This window comes from Panthera leo, chromosome E1 (genome assembly GCF_018350215.1).
Source record: "Panthera leo isolate Ple1 chromosome E1, P.leo_Ple1_pat1.1, whole genome shotgun sequence".
Lineage (NCBI taxonomy): Eukaryota > Metazoa > Chordata > Mammalia > Carnivora > Felidae > Panthera > Panthera leo.
The window spans coordinates 44,831,873-44,854,467 of NC_056692.1; the positions used below are offsets into that span (position 1 = coordinate 44,831,873).

The 22,595-nt window shown below is 36.4% G+C and overlaps 1 protein-coding gene across 1 annotated transcript in view; it reads left to right on the forward strand.

Annotated features, from left to right (window-relative positions):
• Positions 1-22,595, forward strand: part of LOC122205887 — a 256,567-nt gene that overhangs the window by 105,138 nt on the left and 128,834 nt on the right. The window contains exons 39-42 of the mRNA XM_042914498.1: positions 4,117-4,170; positions 5,155-5,259; positions 6,016-6,069; positions 7,486-7,590. Of these exons, the coding sequence (XP_042770432.1) occupies positions 4,117-4,170; positions 5,155-5,259; positions 6,016-6,069; positions 7,486-7,590 (318 nt within the window). The remainder of the gene's footprint in view (positions 1-4,116; positions 4,171-5,154; positions 5,260-6,015; positions 6,070-7,485; positions 7,591-22,595) is intronic.

The window sequence follows — 22,595 nt, forward strand, 5'->3', positions numbered from 1 at the left end:
TGGGAAAAATCTTACCATGATGATTAGATTCCCAGCTCATTGTTCTTTATGGATCTTGGTTATGGGATTGAAGAAGTTCTACCCTTTTCCATTATTCTTCTTCTCACATCTGAAGAAGGCATTGAAGAATAACCCCTTCTTGGGGGCTGGGGCAACTTTCTTAGTGTACTTCCTATTTGTAGAGGGCAGGAACCCCACTTTAAGTCATGAACAGAGTACCTTTTAGTTTAAGTTTTATACTAAAATAGGGTTGACTTTTTATCTGATTGATTATGACTTGCTTAATGTGCCAGTAGTTACATCTACAATTCTTTTTGAGATGTGCTTCTCATTAGATTTAATTGTAGACCCCTTGAGTTTTATCAGACTACCCTGAGGAGAAGCACAACCTAAGATGCTTGTTCCTGAATTATTTTTTCAAATTTGGAGGATTTACTAGGCACCATGTTAATCAAATCAGAGGTTTCAACAAAAGGAATGATGATCACACTCTTCATATTGTCTTTGCCAGAAGCCTTAGTTTTGAATGCCCTTGGTCACTAAAAGAAATTCCAGGTATTATCTTCTATTTGTAGAAGTTGAGAACTAGTTCATTTTTTGTGCCATGTCACACCCAGAATCTCTGGATTTTCTCTGTTCTCCTTTATCCTTGCTTGCTAGCCAGCCAGTTGTTTTCTGGGTTCATTTCTTTTTGTAGTAACTTGTCCGTTGCTGCCAATATCAACCAGATACTCTAGTAACACTGTATTTCCTAGCTTCTTCTTCTTTTTTTTAAAGTTTATTTATTTATTTTTGAGAGAAAGAGAGAGAGGGAGTGGAGGAGGGATGCAGAGAGGGGGAGAGAAAGAGAGAATCCTAAGCAGGCTTCAGCATGGAGCCCGATGTGGGGCTCGAACCCACAAACTGTGCGATCATGACCTGAGCCAAAACCAAGAATTGGAGGCTTACATGACTGAGTTACTCAGGTGCCCCACCCAGCTTCTTCTTTTAAAGTACAAGCATATTCAGTACATTATCTGCCTTCTAAGTTGTTAAAATTGATAAACTCACCAACACCATTGCAAGGCATGGGTTCATTCCAGCCTCCAGTAACAATTTCTTCACCAAACACTTCCAGGACCAGAGCCAATGCCACATAGTTTTGGTGTTTTTGCTACTACTTTTGTTGTTGCTAAGACAGCAACACACTTGTGGTTCCAGTTCCTTTTTTTTAAGTTTCTTTATTTTGAGAGAGACAGAGATGGCCTAAGCAGGGGAGGGGCAGAGTAAGAGGGAGAGAGAGAGAGAGACAGAGAAACCCAAGGAGGCTCCTCAGTGTCAGTGCAGAGCCCAACATTGTGCTCGAACTCATGAACTGTGAGATCATGACCTGAGCTGAAACCAAGAGTCAGACGCTCAACCGACTGAGCCACCCAGGCGCCCTGTGGTTCCAGTTCCTATTATCAGCTAGCTATGCCGCAGTAGCAACAAACAACCCCCAAATCTCAGTGGCAACAGAGTTTTTTTGCATGACACTCAATATTAGATACTGCCCATAGGTTGGCTGTCCATCTGTTCTCTACGATAGGGCATAGGATGCAAGAACAGTCCCTGTCTGGACAGTGTCACTTTTGTAACAGGAAAAAGAGAGATGATGGAGCCATGTGATAGTTCTTAAAGTTTCTACTCAGAAGAGACTCAAATATTTCATTTGACAAAGCAAATTGCATGATATCATTGGGAACAGAAGTATAATCCTCCCATAAGACAGACTTGATACAGAGGGGAAGAGAATATTTGAACAAACAAGATATATTCTCTTAAAACAATGGTATCTGAAAATGCAAGGAAAAGCAATTTATACCCATTTTGATGCATTTTAAAATTGATTCCATAATTACAGAACATCTAGTCAATTTAATATATGGAGCCATCAAGAACCAGTCAGCTCTATTCTTATATACAAACATATGCATAGAATATCTCTAAAAAAGATACACAAAAAATGTCAATGTTTGTTCCTTAGAAGGAAGAGAATTCTGACAATGGAGATGTTTATAAAGGAGATATATTTTTCACTGTATTCTTATTGGTAACATTTGAGTTATGTAATTTATGCTTATGCTGCCTAGTAAGAATAAATTGATTTAGAAACATATTATGCAAAAAGCATGATTCACAAAAGGAAAAAATTGATAAATTATACTTCATTAAAATTAAAAGCTTTTATTCTGGAAAGCTGTGTGGAGATGGTGGAAGACAACCTACAGTCTGGGAGAAAATATTTGCAAATGATACATCTGACAAAGAAGCAGCATCTAAGGCATTTAAAGAACACGCAAAACTCAGCAATATAGGGGCATCTGGTGGTTCAGTCAGTTGAGCGTCTGACTTTGGCTGAGCCTCGTCTTGGGCTCTAAGCTGACCACTCAGAGCCCGGAGCCTGCTTCAGATTCTGTGTCTTCCTCTCTCTCTGCCCCTCCCCCTCTCGTGCTCTGTCTTTCTCTCTCTCTCTCAAAAATAAATAAACATTAAAAGGTTTTTTTTTTTTTGATTTGAGAAAACCTCAGCAATATAAAATACAAACAAACCAATAAGAAGATGGGGAAAATATATGAAACTATATGAATGAAAATACATTGCACCAAAGAGGATATACAGGTATCAGATAAACACATGAAGAGATGCTTGACGTCATTAGGTATTAAGGAAGTGCAATTTGAAACTGCAGTGAGATATCACTGCATACCTATCAGAATAGCTAAAATAAAAAATAATGACAACACCAAATGTTGATGAGGATGCTAGAGAAACCGGACCACTCATACTTGGTAGTGGGGATGTAGTGATACAATCACTATAGAAAAAGTACCAGTTTCTTACAAAACTAAGCATAGAGCTACTGTAGCAATTACACATTTGAAACTTATGTTCGCACAAAATCTGTACATGAACGTAAGAGCCAAAAACTGGAATCAGCCCAAGTCTCCTTCAACAGGTAAATGACTAAACAAACTTGTGGTACATACATATTATGGAATACTATTATTCATCAGTAAAAGTACACTATCTGATTCATGCAACATCTTGGACAAATTTCCAGATAATTATCCAGAGCTAAAAAAAGCCAACCTCAGAGCTTACATACTGTAAGATCTTTACATATCATTTTTGAAATAACAAAATTTTAGAAATGGAGGACAGATTAGAGCTTGCCTGGATTTAGAGATAGGGGATTGGTGGAGGCAGAAGGAGGTGGATGTGGTTATAATAGGGTCCTTGTGGGACTGGAACTGTTCAGTATCTTGACTGTGGCAGTGCATACATGAACCTACACAGGTAATAAAATTGTCTGGAATTTAATAATACAGAGACATACACATGAGTACAAGTAACACTAAGGAAATCTAAATAACATCGGTGGATTGTCTCAATGCCAGTATTCTGTTTTTGGTATTATTCTATGGCTTTGTAAGTCTTATCATTAAGGGAAGCTGGGCAAAAATGTACAAGGCATCTCTCTCTATTTTTTTCTACTAACTTCATATGCATCTACAATTACCCAAATAAAATTTTCAAAAAAAATATTAAATTGGAAATAAAATCTGTTAGTCTATCAGTGTGATAACTGCCCCCCCCCCAATTGCTAATATAAAGGATTTGTCTTCAAAGTGCTTAATAATTTATCTTGTAATCCAAATGGAGGAAATAAATCTTTCTGGGTCTGTTAAAACATCAGGGAATATTGAATGAGAACACATTACCTGAGAAAATCACTGCTGAAACCCAAGTTTAAACATTTTTGAATAGCATGTACCAAACATAAACCCGTTGTCATGGCCTGATAGAAATAAGAAAGTTCTTCAAAGTCTTAGAGCTAAAAAGTAGACCCTGGACAGTAAATGGCTTTTGAATCTTATCCCTTGACTATTGTAGGTTTGATTTTTTATAGAAGAATTAAGTCATAGTTGCATTGTTGACGTTATATTTTTCATATTTAACTTCTTTACACTCATTCTCAAGAAGAGGGTAAAAGTAGAGAATATTATTAGTACGGAAGCGTTGCTGGAATATTTTCCTCTCCTATTATTTGTGTGTTTCACTGTCTCTTTTTATTATTTGCATTTCTTCTTACAGTATATGGGAGAGCTACAATGAAAAAGTTGTGTAGTGGATTAAACGCTTTTACAGGTCAGTGGGAAGTTATATAAAACCAAGATCTGCAGACTTTATGTAGTAGTATAGTTTTAAATAATATTTTTTACCATTCTATTGCTGATTTGTAAATTGTAGCTTTCAACCTTTTCTAATGAAACATTTGCTCCTAATGTCCCCCAGTTTACCTTTATATATATAGTAATTAAAAGCCTATAATTTACTAATAACTTCTGAACTTTCTGGAGTTTTTATACTAATAATACTCACTTCAACATTATTAATAGATTTCCAAATCAGAGTATATCAAGCAACAGCAAAATAAAGCTTTTTTTTTCCATTCTTGGAACTGGAAAGAATTATGCTGAGTGAAATAAGTCAGAGGAGGACAGATATCATATGTTTTCACTCATATGTGGATCTTGAGAAATTGAACAGAAGATGATGGGGGGAGGGAAGGGAAGAAAATAGTTACAAACAGAGAGAGAGGGAGGCAAACCACAAGAGACTCTTAAATACAGAGAGCAAACTAAGGGTGGATGGAGGGGTGGGGGAGAGGGGAAAATGGGTGATGGGCATTGAGGAGGGCACTTGTTGGGATGAGCACTGGGTGTTGTATGTAAGCCAATTTGACAATAGATTATATTCATTTAAAAAAGCTTATTTATTGTCAGTATCAAGAGCAAATAACATATTTCAGAAAAAAAAAATTTAAATATGTAGTATTCTCTGGTAAGATGTATAAATGAATTGATGTTGATATTTCATTAATCAGACAGTTATTTAGGTAAAATCTATTCTCTTGTACTTAGACTTCTTGTCAGATTAAGAAATCATACTTTTCAGTATTTTTAAGCAAATTTGATATATGACCCTTCTCAATTCTGTATGGATGTATATATCTTATTATATCTTTGAACTTCCTCAAGTTAGGAAGAAACATGCTTAACAATATTAAATTATTACTTGAAATAATTATTCTATAAAATTCTTGAATGATCACATTTCATATTTTCAAAGGAAAAAACATTAATGTGCAACATCTATCAGATTTTGTGAGGAACATGGGTATTGAGCTAACAGATAAAGAACAAAAGAGGCTGCTAAAGAAGCTTCCAGTTGATGGTGAGCCATAAAGATACTTTAGTAGCTTTCTAGAATACTTAGCTTTATGGTACCATGGGAGAAGTTTTAAAAGTTCTTTTTTAGGGGCGCCTGGGTGGCTCAGTCGGTTGAGCGTCCAACTCTCGATTTTGGCTCAGGTCATGATCTCACAGTTTGTGAGACTGAGCCCTGCTCCAAGGCTCTGTGCTGGCAGCATGGAGCCTGCTTGAGATTCTTTCTCTCTTTCTCCCTAGCTCTCTCCGCCCATCTCCCACTCACTCTCTCTCTCTCTAAATATATAAACTTAATTTTTTTATTTCTCTTTTAGCATTTAAAAATATATATATTTAAAGTAATTAGAAAAGGCAGATTTTAAGTTATATCTATCAATCTATATATCTCTATCTCTCTATATAACCCAGGCCACCAGGGGCAAAATAAATGCTGTCATGTCATGCCCTCTAGCCAATGACAAAACTATAAGAAAAAAAATGAAGGAATGTGATTAGGGGAGAGAATTTTAGAAGAATTGGACAAGAGAAATCAAAGGATAAAGAAACCAGCATAGAGAGACTGTCAACTGTTCTGTCAGGGGTTTAGAATGGCATAATTGTCACTAATGTATCCCGTCTCATTTTTTTGTTGTTATTAGAGGATGAATAAGAACATATTTACTCAGTAAATGAAAACTCTCCCTGAAATTCTGAAGTATATGTATTATGTTTCTGAGCATCTATATAATGCTTTGTCTGACATAGAGTGTGATTTGCATTGTAGCTTCTGGGAAGATCTATCAAAATAGATTGTTGGATGGTCTGAAATCTTTCAAAGGTGAGTTAATGAGAAGTTTGAGATTTAACATTTTAATTTATATCATTAGAGCTTTACCCAAGCCATCCTTTTATGAACTGATTTTTAAATGTAGTTTCTTTATTTTAAAAGAGGTATTTTGTGATGAGTTTTTTTAAATCTTTGTAGGTCCCACATTTTCTTGTATTTTTCATAACTTAATCTTGAAAGTGTAAATTGAATTCTAGGTAGATAAAACAAAACATGAAGAGAATGATAGGTAGTCTGAAAATTAGTTAAGCAAAGAAAATAAAGATAGTTTTTATTGTTATAAATATTGGACATTGTTTCCTGATAGAATCCAAATCATAAATTAATGTTCATTATAATTCCTCTAAAAAGAATGTGGTTTTAGTGTGAGATTCAGTTAAGACAAAAAAAAAATGTAGGCAAAGGTACCAGCTTGTGCCTAGGATTTGGTTTTGCTTTCCCTCCTAGTGCTTAGTCCAAAAGAAGAGAAGAACATAAAGAGAATGAAGAAATGACTTAAAAGCTCTGCCACTTGGTACCTATTGAGAGGAGTCACCTGTCAAAAGAAGAGTGCCTCTTCGCACTCCTAGGCCCTCCAGAAGAGTGGGAGCAGGATTATTTTTTAATTTAATGTGGAAGTTGTCCACCATGCTGCCCATTTGATAGCATCTTGCTATGTGTCTTTATCAACTAAATCGTCACCTTAAAAATGAGACAATGACAGCCAGATACTTGTCGGCCTCCCTGTAGTTCTCTTTCCCTATCTATCTAGTTTTTCTAGTCTCTAGGCCTCCTGTTTTACAATTTTAATAATAAATTTTCCTTTCCATGCACTCTGAGCCTCAGCTCCTGCTTCAGCTTCAGAACATTTTTAACTAAATTTTTAACATTTTAACTAAAGCCCTCTGTAAACTACCATGCTAGGCAGTTTACAAGATAATTATCTATTCTTTTTAACTAATACAAATAGTTTTCTATCTTAAAATATTCACCAAAAAATCGGTGTTCATAAACTGTTTCACAGTATGGATAAACCAGGCATAAAGTAACTGTCAAGTTCCAGTGGAAGCAGTACAAGTTTTTTGGCAACTGAGAGTTTTTTTTCAAAATCCTTCTCTACTGCAAATTCAATTAGTTGTCTTTAGCTTAAGTTGCAAAATCCCTTCATAAATTATTTCTTGTCCATAGTTTCGTCAAGGTAAAGCTTAAGGCTCTTTAACACAATGTTAAAATAGAGTTTGGTACTCATGTTTCAAAGCAATATTAATAGTACTGAAAAGGATTCTATTTTTCCTTATTCCTAGTTTTTTCATATTAATAGTAAAAACATTTTCAATATAATAGTAACAGAGCACTGATAGATTTCTAGTATTTAATGTTCTTTCATATTTTAATATTTTTTGTCATTCTTTGTGTCTCTTTCCTAAGGAGGGAAGGTTGAAAGAAGTAAGGTCAATACTGTTCTAGAAAACATGGGAATCGTGCTCACAGGAGAGGAGCTTCGAAGTCTAACAGATAACCTACCAGTTAACGGTAAGCACTGTGGTTATTACTCTGTGTTTCTGCAGAGCTTTGCCTGTGAATGTGCATATGAGAATTTTTGAAATTAGGATTATTTGATGCTGAAAGGAAATGTATCTTAGAGTAGAACCATTCTAAAGTAAAAAGAAATCCTGCCTCATTTTTAAAATGTACAGTTATCAACATGTTTTCATATAGAAACCAGAGAAGCCAGAATGTTTATCTGAGGAATAGTCAGAATGTAGAATAAAACTTCTACGGATTAAATTTAAAAGTGATCATACGCTTGCTAACGCTTCATTTCTTAGTTCTTCCAATCTGAACCATTTGCTTTTTTGCTTTATGTGTTCTCCCTGAGTGATTTTATGAACCCCTACTTTTAACCATCTGTTTGAACCATCAGTTATATTCTTTCCAGTCTTCTCCCCAGTCTTCAAACTATTTTATTCTAAATCTTCTGAGACATTTCTGTTTAGTCCACCCCAAATAGCTGTTCAAGGATAAAATTCGTAATCTAATATATTCCATATCTTTTTAAACTGATCATCCTTTTTTCTCCTTCACTGACCCTGCCAGAAATCTCTATCCACTTAATTACTTGCTGCTGCCTATTTAAACTCCTAAATATTTTTAAAATCCATTCCTACTCTTTAGCCCTGTATCACTACCCTTATTTCTATTTCTTTTTATCTCTTCTTAGACTGCTAGATAACTCTCTCTCTGCCTATAATTTTGTTACTTTTAAATCCACTCTACACACAGTGGGCAGAATGATCCATTTCTATGAAACTAGTTGGGGTTTTTTTCTCCCCATCTTATCTTCCCCTCTTCTACTTTTCTGTACCTTCTTTCAAAACGTTGAAATAACTCAAGGCTCTGATGGGTTCTCTAAGTGATCTTACCTACTTTTTGAGCTCTGAATTCTATCTGTATGGTAATGAATCACTGATAGATATTCCTAACCTAAAACACTCCTTGGATCTCCATTTGGCTTATTTACTACCTATTTGCAATCTCCACTTGGATAGCTCAAATAACTTGTAACTTAACTTGTCTTAGTCTGAGCTCTTGATTTTTCTACTAAAACTCATTCCTTCCCAGTATCATTACAAGGCATCACCACTGGAGTTTGTCTTGTGATGTCTTTGTCTAGCTTTCGTATTAAGGTAGCACTAGCCTCATAGAATGAATTGGTGTTTTTTCCCACTTCTGTTTTCTGAAATAATTTATGTAGGACTGATATTATTTCTTTAATTATTTGTAATAATTTACCAAAGAAGCCATCTGGACATAGTCCCTTCTCTCTGAGAAAATTTCCAATGCTTAATTTTCTTGTGTGTTACAACACTATTCAGACTTTCTGTTTCTTTTTTATTCCATTTTGGCAGCTTGTGTCCATTTTGGAATCTATTTCATGTAAGTTGTTTAATTTCTGGCATAAAGTTGTTCACAGTATTCCCTCTTTAGCCTTTAAATTACTGTTAAGTTCAATAGGTTAATCCTTTCTTTCATTACTAATTTTAGTCATCTGTGTCCTCTCTCTTTTTTTCTTTGCTAGTCAATTTTGATGATGTTTTCGAAGACTAAATGTTTGGTTGCATTGAGTTTCTCTGTCATTGTTCTCATATCCACTCTAATCTTCATTATTTTCTTCCTTCTGCTTGTCTTTGGTTTGGCTTGCTCTTACTTTCCTAGATGAAGATAAAGACTTAATTATGGATTTGAGATCTCTCTTCTTCTCTAACATAGTTATTTAAGGCTATAAATTTTACTTTAAGCGCCACCTTCACTGTGTCTCATGTATTTAATTTTTATTCAGATAAAAATACATTCTAATTTCTCTTGTAATTTCTTCTTTGACTCATGGATTACTTTGAAATGTGTTGTTTGATTTCAAAATATTTGAATTTCTCGGATTTCCTTTGGTTGTTCATTTCTAATTTAACTCTGTTGTGGTCAGCGAGCATACTTTGCATGATTTCAGTCCTTTGAATTTTGTTAACACTTGTTTTACGATTTAGCATACAAGACAATCAGACGCTCTTTGGAGTCTCCAAAAACTTCTAACAGCGTAAAGGGATTCTGTGACCAAAATATTTGTTTTAGAGCCTTTTTTTTTTTTTTTTTTATTGATAATTCTAACACTTGAGTCATCCAAGGATTGGCATGTGTTGATTGCCTTTTCACTTGATAATTGATCTCATTTTCCTAACTTTTTGTATGTTAAATAATTCTGAATTGTATCCTCAACTTTGTCAACTATTTTGTTGTGTAGACTCTGGGTCCTTTTAAAATTCATTGAACAATGCTGGTGGGTTTTGTTTTAGCAGGTAATCAACTCTGAGATTCAGAACACAAATTCCATCTCCCATTTCTCTGGATGGTTCCAGTCTCAGTTCATTCTACAAAGCTTTGTTTTACTGCTGTGGGTCTGTCTGCATGTGCCACTTGGGTTAGTCTGAGACTTGGGCCCTGGTTTAAATCTTAATTCAGTTCTCAAAGCCGTTGCAAGAATGCTTTCTTTGTATCTGTCTCATGCATGCACAACTCAAAAGTGAGCCCAAGACTTTTACAGATTCATACACAGAATTAGGGGATCCCTTTCTCCATTGTTCTCTCCTCTCTGGAATTACGCCATATTTTCCAACCTGAAGGGGCCTCTTTTCCAGGTTTCCCTGGTCAAAGAGATGGAGTTTTTATCAATCTTAGCTTCCTGCTCTGCCTCGCAGTTCTGTGATTGGGGCCCCACCCTCAGGACAAAGACATTAGGGAAAAGAGAAAACAAAAACAGAAGGCTCACTCCCCTTGCCAGTCACTTCTGCAAGTTTTGGTTCTCTTCTACAGTCTAGTGTTGTTGCTTTTTGTGTTTTCTTTAGACTTTTAGTCTAATCATCAGGAAAAATAGATTGTAGAGAGCTGATACGGCCATGGCAGAATCAGAATCAGCCTCATATTTCATTATTTAAAAAATATATATTCTTTAAAATTAAAAAAAATTAAAAAATATATATATGTAAATAATACTTTCACATTTTAGCATGTGAATCAGGATGCATCTTATAATTGTTACCAATCACATAGTAGAGTTATTACATTCTTGTCATTGAGTCTGCATTTGTGAATTTGGTTTTAGCCTGTCACTGTGGCACATTACCACTTTAAGTTGTGTATTGTTGGTACCCCATGTGTTGAGTTTAATTGCTGTTTAAAAACTTCTCCAAAAAAATTGCGCTGTCATTAAGAATTGAAGGGAAAGTTGTGTCTACAGGAAAAGCATGGAAACAGTGGCAAAGTATAAATTTATGATTAGTGAAGAAAACATCTCACCATTGGAGGAAAGACCACAATTCTGTTTTTCAAAATTTTATTGCAAAGCTACAACAAAATGCTTTTTGGACCTAAGAAAGAAAGAAACCCACAAGTAGAAAATCTATACTACCTGTTGTTAATGATGTATACACAAAAGAATTGCCTATGATACACCATACAGTGTAAGTGAAGGCAAAAGAAACTGCCAAATCCCTCACAAAGGTAAAATAAAGTTCAAAGCACTGAGGATGGACATCAGACATCAACTTGTCAAAATTTCTTGTTAACTTGAATTGCACCAAAAAGAATGAAATGGGAATAAACTTAACCAAAGAGGGAAAAAAATCTGTGCTCTGAAAACTATAACACATTGGTGAAAGAATTTGAAGATGACACAACAAACAAATAGAAAGATATTCCATACTTAGGGATTGGAAGAACAAATATTGTTAAAATGTCCATACTATCCAAAGCAACCTACAATTCAGTGCAATTTACCAAAAGCGCGTTCTACAAAACTAGAAAAAATAATCCTAAAATTTGTTTGGAACTGCAAAAGACCCCAAATAGCCAAAGTAATCTTGAGAAAGAAAAACAAAGTTGGAGATATCACAGTTCCATATTTCAAGATCTACTTCAAAGCCATACTAATCAAAACAGTATGATGCTGGCATAAAAATAGACACATGGATCAAAGGAACAGAATAGAGAGCCCAGAAATAAACCCGTGATGATATGGTCAATTAATCTATGACAAAAGAGGCAAGAATATACAATAGAGAATAGACAGTTTCTTCAACAAATGGTATTGTTGGACCATTTGTCCGGAAAACTAGACAGCTACATATAAAATAATGAAACTGGACCACTCTTTAATACCATACACAAAAATAAATTCAAAATGTATTAAAAACCTAAATGTGAGACCTGAAACCATAAAAGTCCTAGAAGAGAACACAAGCAGTAATCTCTTTGATATCAGCTGTAGCAACATTTTTCTAGATATGTCTTCTAACACAAGGGAAACAAAAGCAAAAGTAAACTATTGGGACTACCTCAAAATAAAAGTCTTTTTGCACAGTGGTGGAAACTACCAACAAAACAAAAAGGCAACCTACTGAATGGGAGAAGATATTTGCAAATGATATATCCAATAAGGGGTTAATATCCAAAAAATATAAAGAACTTATACAACTCAACACCAAAAACAAAATCTGATTTTTAAAATGAGCATAGGATCTGAATAGACACTTTTCCAAAGAAGTCATACAGATGGCCAAAAGACACATGAAAAGATGCTCAGTATCGCTCATTATCAGAGAAGTGCAAATAAAAACCACAATGAGATATCAACTCAGACCTGTCAGACTGGCTAAAATCAAAACAATGAGAATAATAAGTGTTGGTGAGAATAACAATTGTTGGTGAGGATGTAGAGGAAAAGAACTCTTGTGCACTACTGATGGGAATGTAAATTGGTACAGCCACTATGGAAAACAGTATGGAGGTTCCTCAAGAAATTAAAACTAGAAATACCATATAATCCAATAATTCCACTACTGAGTATTTACCCAAAGAAAACAAAAATACTAATTCAAAAAGATAGATGCACTCTATGTTTATTGCAGCATTATTTATAATAGCCACAATATGGAAGCATCCTAAGTGCCTATCAATAGATGAATGGACAAAGAAGACACACACACTGGAATATTACTCAGCCATATTCATCAAGAAAGATGAAATCTTGCCATTTGGGACAACACGGATGGACCTAGAGGGTATTATGCTAAGTGAAGTAAGTCAGAGAAAGACAAATATATCAATTCACTCACACGTAGAATCTAAAAAAAAAGTCAATAAACGAACAAAAAAACAATCAGACCTGTAAATACAGAGAACAAACTGATTGCCGGAGGGGTGGGGATGTGAGTATTAGCAAAATGGATGCAGAGGAGTAGGAGATACAGGCTTCCAGTAATGGAATGAATAAGTCATGGGAATAAAAGACACTGTATAAGGAATATAGTCAATGATATTGTAATAGTGTTATATGGTGACAGATGGTAGCTAGACCTGTGGTGCTATGGCATCACGTGTAAAAACCTATCAGATGACTGCGTTGTACACCTAAAACCGATGTAGCCTTATGTGTCAACTACTCTCAAAAAACATTTTTAATTTCTTGTTAGCTTTAAATAAAAACTCTAGTGGAGCCCTCATCTAAGAAATGCTGTGTCACCAGTGCTGTTGATAGCACACTGGACAATATTTTGGAGACAAAAGCAGACACCAGTGATTCTGAGTTGAAGAGCTGAACGGCAATTTAAAAGAATTAGATTCTAAATATGAAATTATAGTAATTGCAAGTTTATCTCGCATATTTTTATGTTTACATAAGCATGACATTTTAATTTTTTTTAATTTTTAATTTTTTTTAATGTTTCTTATTTATTTTTGAGAGAGAGAGAGAGACTACAAGGAGGGAAGGGGCAGAGAGAGAGGGAGACACAGAATCTGAAGCAGGCTCCAGGCTCTGAGCTGTCAGCATAGAGCCCGAGGTGGGGGGCTTGACTTCACAGACTGCGAGATCATGACCTGAGCCGAAGTCGGACGCTCAACCAACTGAGCCACCCAGGCGCCCCTGCATAAGAGTGATATTTTAAAAATCGGTTTAACTCTAAACATCATTCAATGATATAAAATAAATATTCTAAATTATAAGGAAAAAAAAGCAAGTTAGCCGATTTCCAGGCCTAGATGATTTTCATATTCTTCTTACAGTTTGTAATCTATCTTTTACAATAGGACATATGTATATTTAAAATACTTTCCTTAAAGGCAACAACCTCTTTGACCTCAGCCACAGCAATTTCTTGCTCGACACCTCTCCAAAGGCAAGGAAATTAAAAGCAAAAATGAACTGTTGGGACCTCATCAAGTTAAAAAGCTTCTGCACTACAAAGGAAACAATCAACAAAACTAAAAGGCAACCGATGGAACGGAACGGGAGAAGATATTTGCAAATGACACATCGGATAAAGGGCTAGTATCCAAAGTCTATAAAGAACTCGCAAACTCCACACCTGAAAAACAAATAATCCAGTGAAGAAATGGGCAAAAGACATGAATAGACACTTTTCCAAAGAAGACATCCATATGGCCAATGGACACATGAAACGATGCTCGATATCACTCATCATCAGGGAAATACAAATCAAAGCCACACTCACGCTGAGATACCATGTCACACCAAGTGATCAGAGTGGTCAGAGTGGCTAAAATGAACAAATCAGGTGATTATAGATGCTGGCCAGGATGTGAAGAAATGGGAACCCTCTTGCACTGTTGGTGGGAATGCAAACTGGTAGAGCCGCTCTGGAAAACAATGTGGAGGTTCCTCAGAAAACTAAAAATAGAACTATCCTCTGACCCAGCAATAGCACTGCTAGGAATTTACCCAAGGGATACAGGAGTGCTGATGCATAGGGGCTCATGTACCCCAATATTTATAGCAGCACTTTCAACAATAGCCAAATTATGGAAAGAGCCAAAATGTCCATCAACTGATGAATGGATAGAGCAAATATGGTTTATATATACAATGGAATACTACTTGGCAATGAGAAAGAATAAAATCATGCCATTTGCAGCAACGTGGATAGAACCAGAAGGTATTATGCTAAGTGAAATAAGTCAGAGAAAGACAGATACATGTTTTTACTCATGTGGATCTTGAGAAACTTAAGACCATGGGAGATGGGAAGGGGAAAAAAAAGAAATAGTTACAAACAGAGAGGGAGGGAGGCAAACCACAACAGATACTTAAATACAGAGAACAAACTGAGGGTTGATGGAGGGTGGGGGAGAGGGGAAAGAGGGTGATGGGCATTGAGGAGGGCACTTGTTGGGATGAGTATTGAGTGTTGTATGTAAGCCAATTTGACAGTATATTATATTAAAAATATATATAAATAAATAAAATACTTGGCTCGACAATAATAGATAATAATCTCCTAATTTAACTTGTTATTTATGGAAAAGGAAAATTACTATGTGGTGTATATGGGAAAATTTCAGGCAATTTGATCAGAGTCTTCCATAAAAGTACACGATCTCTGAATTTTGTTTACTCAGCATACCAGTTTTTCCAAACTCCGAAGTCCTTGAAAGTAGAAAGTGTACTTTAATTATCTTTGTGCCCTTAAGACCTACCATATTTCAAATATTAGATATGTAATTTGAGGGAAATGGTTCTTCTCTAACAACTTTGCACATCTCCACCTAGGCCACATAAATATATCTTGACCACAGTCTTACCAAAGTCTTTCTTGAAAGCGTCACAATTCCTCCTGGAACAAGGGGAAGTAGACAGCCTTGTGAAGAGCTGCCACGAAGCAGTATCTCCATCTGTTTCCCTATCTACAGGAGATGGTCACAAGGTCATTTCTCATTCATCTCCCTAGTTTCAGTTGAACACAACTTTCCGCCTCCCTCCCTTAGGATACAGCTGCAGATTTCTGTATAAGTCTATAAAACTTGCTGCGTACCATTTGAGTGAGCTCCCCAGCAGCAGAACAACTCATCGTATGTCCCACCAGTCCACTGTCCAGCTGGTTCCGTGTTGTACTCTGGGACTAAAGTGGCAGAGATCCAACCCCATGCTGATCTTACTTCTTGGGTATAAGTAATAAACTATCTTAATCCATTTGGGCTCATTGTCTCATTACCATCAAAATCTGTGGAAATGTGACGAGCCAACCTAGCAGTTTGAGTGGCAATCTTTGTGATCCTGTTAAATACCATACCTCTTCTTAGGAACTTCTTGACCACTTGTCAGTAACTAATGTATGATGACTAAGTAAATAAAAGTAGTGGAAAATAAAAAAAAAAAAAAAGGGAAATTTGCCTATAATGAGATGGATGAAGTTTTTTAACAATTGCTTCAAAAATACACCGGTCATATGTCACTAGCCATTCCATGATTATCATAGTAATTGAAAAGACTTTTTAAAAAAATTATATTGGGAATATATGAAAGATTACTTCATTTTTCCTTTTATTATACAATGATAGGTAGGCTTTATGGATATACCATAATTGAGCAGGGTCATAGAACATGGCCAACATCAATAATAGTTTCTTCCAGGTTTATAAAGTAGGGTGAATCTAAACAATTCAGGAGTATAAATTGCCTCTGAGTGGACTCTATCTTCTAGGGCAGGGTCAGCAATGTTTCTATAAAGGGCAAATAATAAATACTTCAGGCTTTGTGGATAATGTCATACTTCTCAATTATGCTGGTGTAGTACAAAAGTAGCTGCAAACAATGTGTAAACAAATCAGTGTGGCTGTGTTCCAATAAAATTTTATTTATGGACACTAAAATTTTAAATTTGTGTAAGTTTTATGTGTCACAAATAATATCCTTTTGGGTTTTACAATCATTTGAAAATGTAAAAATGATTCTTAGCTCATGGGCCATATAAAAATAGGTGGTGAAAAAATAAAAAGGTACGTGGCAGTGGGCTGGATTTGGCCAATGGACGATAGTTGGCTCACCTCTGACAGGGAATAGGGCACGTCTTCTATCATAGAATTTCTGAAGAAATGGATTTATAAGTTGAGGATTGACATAGAGCACAACGAAGAGAAGTGGACTTTCACAATATAAGGTTTTCATACTCTGTTTTTCTGAGTCTGCATCATTTTATTGTTTTTATCTTTACCTTTTTTTTATAGATAATGGGAAGGTTGATCTTGATAAATTGATGGAGTGAAAACTCTTACAGGTGAGAAGTTAATATAATCTAAGAATATAAGTTTTACTCAAAATTATATTTCAAAGACTTTTATTTCTTTGTTTATTCTACCATTTTATCCTTCATTTGATAGATCGCTTTTTATCTAATTTCTTAGAGTTAGACTTTTAAATCTCTACATGTTAGTAATAAAATTTAAATTCTGGGGTGCCTGAGTGGCTCAGTTGGTTAAGCAGCCGACTTTTGATTTTGCCTCGGGTCATGGTCTGAGGTTCATGAGATCAAGCACCACATGGGGCTCTGCCCTGAAAACATGGAGCCTGCTTGGGATTTCTGTCCCTCTCTTTATCTCTGCCCCTCCCTCACTCATTCTCTCTCTCTCTCTCTGTCTCTCTTTCTCTTTCAAAATAATAAATAAAAATAAATAATTTCAATTCTGTGTCTTGGTAGCAAATTCTTTTTTTTTTTAATTTGACATTAATATATGACACCTCTTCTATGTTGGGGAAAAATATTCTGTATTAAATCAGTGAATAGTAGAGTTAGGACGGAGAGGAAGATGGCAGCGTAGGAGGATGCTGGGCTCACCGCGTCCTGCTGATCACTTAGATTCCACCTACACCTGCCTAAATAACCCAGAAAACTGCCAGAAGACCAGCAGAACGGAGTCTCCAGAGCCAAGCACAGACTAGAGGCCCACGGAAGAGGGTAGGAAGGGCAGAGAGGCAGTGCGTGCTACAGACTGGCGGGAGGGAGTCGGGGCGGAGGGGCAGCCCGCCGGCCACACAGAGCCCCCCGAGTCTGGCTGGCAGAAGCGGAAGGGCCGGACGGAGTGTGTTCCGACAGCAAGCGGGACTTGACATCTGGAAGGTTATAAGCTAACAGCTCTGCTCAGAGAACGGGAGGGCTGGAGGACAATGGGAGGGAGAGTTGCTGAGCCCCGGGGACGACAGAGCTCATTTTGGCGGGGAAGAAAGGCGCTCGCCAGCGCCATCTCCCTCGCCCACCCCCCAGCCAAAATCCCAAAGGGAACCAGTTCCTGCCAGGGAACTTGCTTGCACCACGCAAACACACAACGCTGTGCTTCTGCGGACCCACACCTCCGGCGGCGCGCCTGACTCCCTCCAGCTGCCGCAGGGCCCCTCCCAAAGCGGATCACAGAAGGAGAAGCGAGCTAAGCCTGCCCCTCCCGCCCCCGTGCACCTTGCCAATCCACCGCAGCTAATACACCAGATCCCCAGCACCACAAGCCAGGCAGTGTGCAAGTAGCCCAGACGGGCCACGCCACCCCACAGTGAATCCTGCCCCTAGGAGAGTGAAAGAGAAGGCACACACCAGTCTGACTGTGGCCCCAGCGGTGGGCTGGGGGCAGACATCAGGTCTGACTATGGCCCGCCTGCCAACGCGAGTTATTCAAGACAGCACAGGGGAAGTGCCCTGCAGTTCCGCACCACTCTAGGAACTATCCAAAATGACCAAATGGAAGAATTCCCCTCAAAAGTATCTCCAGGAAATAACAACAGCTAACAAACTGATCAAAAAGGATTTAAACAATATAACAGAAAGTGAATTTACAATAATAGTCATAAAATTAATCGCTGGGCTTGAAAACAGTATAGAGGACAGCAGAGAATCTATTGCTACAGAGATCAAGGGACTAAGGAATAGTCAGGAGGAGCTAAAAAATGCGATAAATGAGCTGCAAAATAAAATGGAAATGACCACGCTTCAGATTGAAGAGGCAGAGGAGAGAATAGGTGAACTAGAAGATAAAATTATGGAAAAAGAAGAAACTGAGAAAAAGATTAAAAAAAATCCAGGAGTATGAGGGAAAAATTAGAGAACTAAGTGATGCACTAAAGAGAAATAATCTACACATAATTGGTATTCCAGAGGAGGAAGAGAGAGGAAAAGGTGCTGAAGGGGTACTTGAAGAAATCATAGCTGAGAACTTCCCTGATCTGGGGAAGGAAAAAGGCATAGAAATCCAAGAGGCACAGAGAACTCCCTTCAGACGTAACTTGAATCGATCTTCTGCATGACATATCATAGTGAAACTGGCAAAATACAAGGATAAAGAGAAAATTCTGAAAGCAGCTAGGGATAAACGTGCTCTAACATATAGAGGTAGACCTATAAGACTCGTGACCGATCTCTCTTCTGAAACTTGGCAGGCCAGAAAGGAATGGCAGGAGATCTTCAATGTGATGAACAGAAAAAATATGCAGCCGAGAATCCTTTATCCAGCAAGTCTGTCATTTAGAATAGAAGGAGAGATAAAGGTCTTCCCAAAGAAAAACTGAAGGAATTCGTCACCACTAAACCAGCCCTACAAGAGATCCTAAGGGGGATCCTGTGAGACAAAGTACCAGAGACATCGCTACAAGCATAAAATATACAGACATCACAAGGACTCTAAACCCATATCTTTCTATAATAACACTGAATGTAAATGGACTAAATGCGCCAACCAAAAGACATAGAGTATCAGAATGGATAAAAAAACAAGACCCATCTATTTGCTGTCTACAAGAGACTCATTTTAGACGTGAGGACACCTTCAGATTGAGAGTGAGGGGATGGAGAACTATTTATCATGCTACTGGAAGTCAAAAGAAAGCTGGAGTAGCCATGCTTATATCAGACAAACTAGACTTTAAATTAAAGGCTGTAACAAGAGATGAAGAAGGGCATTATATAATAATTACAGGGTCTATCCATCAGGAAGAGCTAACAATTCTAAATGTCTATGCGCCGAATACAGGAGCCCCCAAATATATACAACAATTGCTCACAAACATAAGCAACCTTATTGATAAGAATGTGGTAATTGCAGGGGACTTTAACACTCCACTTACAGAAATGGATAGATCATCTAGACACACAGTCAATAAAGAAACAAGGGCCCTGAATGATACATTAGATCCGATGGACTTGACAGATCTATTTAGAGCTCTGCATCCCAAAGCAACAGAATATACTTTCTTCTCGAGTGCACATGGAACAGTATAGAATCTAAAAAAACTGTAGAGCAGATCAACATCAACGAAACCAAGAGTTGGTTTTTTGAAAAAATAAACAAAATCGATAAAACTCTAGCCAGGCTTCTCAAAAAGAAAAGGGAGATGACCCAAATAGATAAAATCATGAATGAAAATGGAATTATTACAACCAATCCCTCAGAGATACAAGCAATTATCAGGGAATACTATGAAAAATTATATGCCAACAAACTGGACAACCTGGAAGAAATGGACAAATTCCTAAACACCCACATGCTTCCAAAACTCATTCCCATGGTATATATACCCCATATATACCCTCATATCCCATTGTATATATACCCCACATTTTCTTTATGTATTCCTCCATCAATGGATGTTTAGGTTTTTTCCATGTCTTTGCTATTATAAATTATGCTATAATGGATGTGAAGATTCAGTTATCTCTTCAAGACAGTGGTTTTGTTTACTTTGGATATATACCCAAGTCATAATTTCTGGATCATATGTAGTTCCATTTTTAATTTTTTGAGGAACCTTCATACTCTTCACGTTGGCTGCACCAATTTACACCTTCACCAGCAGTGCACGAGGCTTCCCTTTCCCCCACATCCTTACCAGTACTTTCTATCTCTTGTCTTTTTGATGATAGCCATTCTAACAGGTGTGAGGTGATACATCATTGTGGTTTTGATTTACATTTCCCTGATGATTAGTGAGGATAGGCCACCTTTTAATGGACCTGTTGGCCATTTGAATATCTTCTTTGGAAAAATGTCTTTTCAGATATTTCACCCATTTTTAAATTGTGTTATTTGGTTTCTTTGTTATTGAGGTGTATGAGTTCCTTATATAGTTTGGATATTAACCTCTTATATATGGTTTGTAAATATTTTCTTCCATTACATAGGCTGTCTTTTCATTTTGTTGATTCTTTTTTTATTATTATTATTCTCAAGTTAGTTAACATACAGTGTAGTCTTAGCTTCAAGAGTAGAACCCAGAGATTCATCTCTTACATATGACACCCAGTGCTCATCCTGAAAAGTGCCCTCCTTAGTGCCTGTCACCCATTTACCTCCCCTCCAAACCTCATCAACCTCAGTTTGTTCTCTGTATTTAAAGGTCTCTTATGGTTATTTTGCCATGCAGAGAAGCTCTTCAGTTTAATGTAGCCCTAATTATTTATTATTTATGTTGTTGCTTGTGCTTTATAGGAGTCACATCCAAAAAATCATTGCCAAGAGCAACATCAAAGAGCTTTTTTCTCCATTTCCCTTGGGAGTTTTATGTATGATTTCAGGCCTTACATTTAATTCTTTAATTCATTTTGAGTTGATTTTTGTGAACAGTATAAGACAGGGGTCTAATCTCACTTTGTCATGTAAATATCCAATTTTCCTAACACCATTTAATGAAGACACTCTTTTCTCCATTGAGTATTCTTGGCTTGCTTGAATATTGTTGGCTTCTGTGTCAAATAGAAGTTGGCCATATATGTATGAGTTTGTATCTAAGCCCTTGATTCTCTTTCATTGGTCCAAGTGTGTGTTTTTATGCCAGTGCCATACTGTTTTGATTACTATAGCTTTATAATATAGTTTGAAGTAAAAATTGTGATCCTCCAGCTTTATCCTTCTTTTAAGGATTGGTTTAGCTTTTGTGGTTCCAAATGAATTTTGGGATTATGTTTTATGTATGTGTAAAAAATGCCATTGGAATCTTAAGAATTACATTGAATCTATAGATGGCATTGCCTTAGTGTGGACATTTTAATGTTATTAATTCTTCTAATCTATGAACACAGGATATCTTTCTATTTGTGTCTCTTCCAAATTTACTCCTAAGTACTTTATAGTTTGTGATGCTGTTGTAAGTGAGATTATTTTCTTCATTTCTTTTTCTGATAATTCATTGTTAGTATATAGAAACACCATTGATTTTTGTATGTTGATTTTGTATCCTGCATCTTTACTGAATTCATTCATTAAATTTAACAAGTTATTATTTTTTTTTTTGGTTGAGTCTTTAGGATTTTCTATACTTAAAATAATGTCATCTGCAAATAGACACACTTTTACTTCTTTCTTTCTTTCTTTCTTTCTTTCTTTCTTTCTTTCTTTCTGATTCTGGTGACTTTTATTTCTTTTCTTGCCTAATTGTTCTAGCTAACACTTCTAGTACTATACTGAATAGGAGTGGTAAGAGTGAGCACTTGTCTTATTTGTGATTATAGAGGAAAAGCTTTCAACCTTTCACTGTTAGAGTATGATGTTAAGTATTGAGTATTGTCATACATGGCCTTTATTATGTTGAGATTCTTTCCTTCTATACCTAATTTAGTGACAGCTTTTATCATGAATGGATGTTGAATTTTGTCATATGCTTTTTATGCATCAATTGAGATGATCATGTGATTTTTATCTTTCATTCTATTAATGCAGTATGTCACATTTATTGATTTGCACATGTTGAAATACCTTTGCATCCTAGGGATGAATCCCACTTAATCATGCTATATTATCCTTTTAATGTGCTATTGAATTGGTTTGCTAGAATTTTGTTGAGAATTTTTGCATTTATATTCGTCAGGGACATTGGCCTATAGTTTTAATTTTTTTGTAGTATCTTTGTCTGGCTTTGGTATCAGGGTAAATGCTACCTTGTAAATGAGTTTGGCAGTGTTCCCTTCTCTTAAATTTTTTGGGAAGAATTTGAGAAGGATTGGTATTAATTCTTCATTAAATGGTAAAAATTCAGCAATAAAACCATTTGTCCTGGACTTTTGGGGAAGAAGATTTTGATTATTGACTCAATATCCTTACTTGTTTTTGGTCTCTTCAGATTTTCTGTTTCTTCATGATTCAATCTCAGTAGGTTGTATGTTTCTAGGAATAATTTATCCGTTTCTTCTAGGTTGTCAATTTTGGGGCCTCTGCTCAGG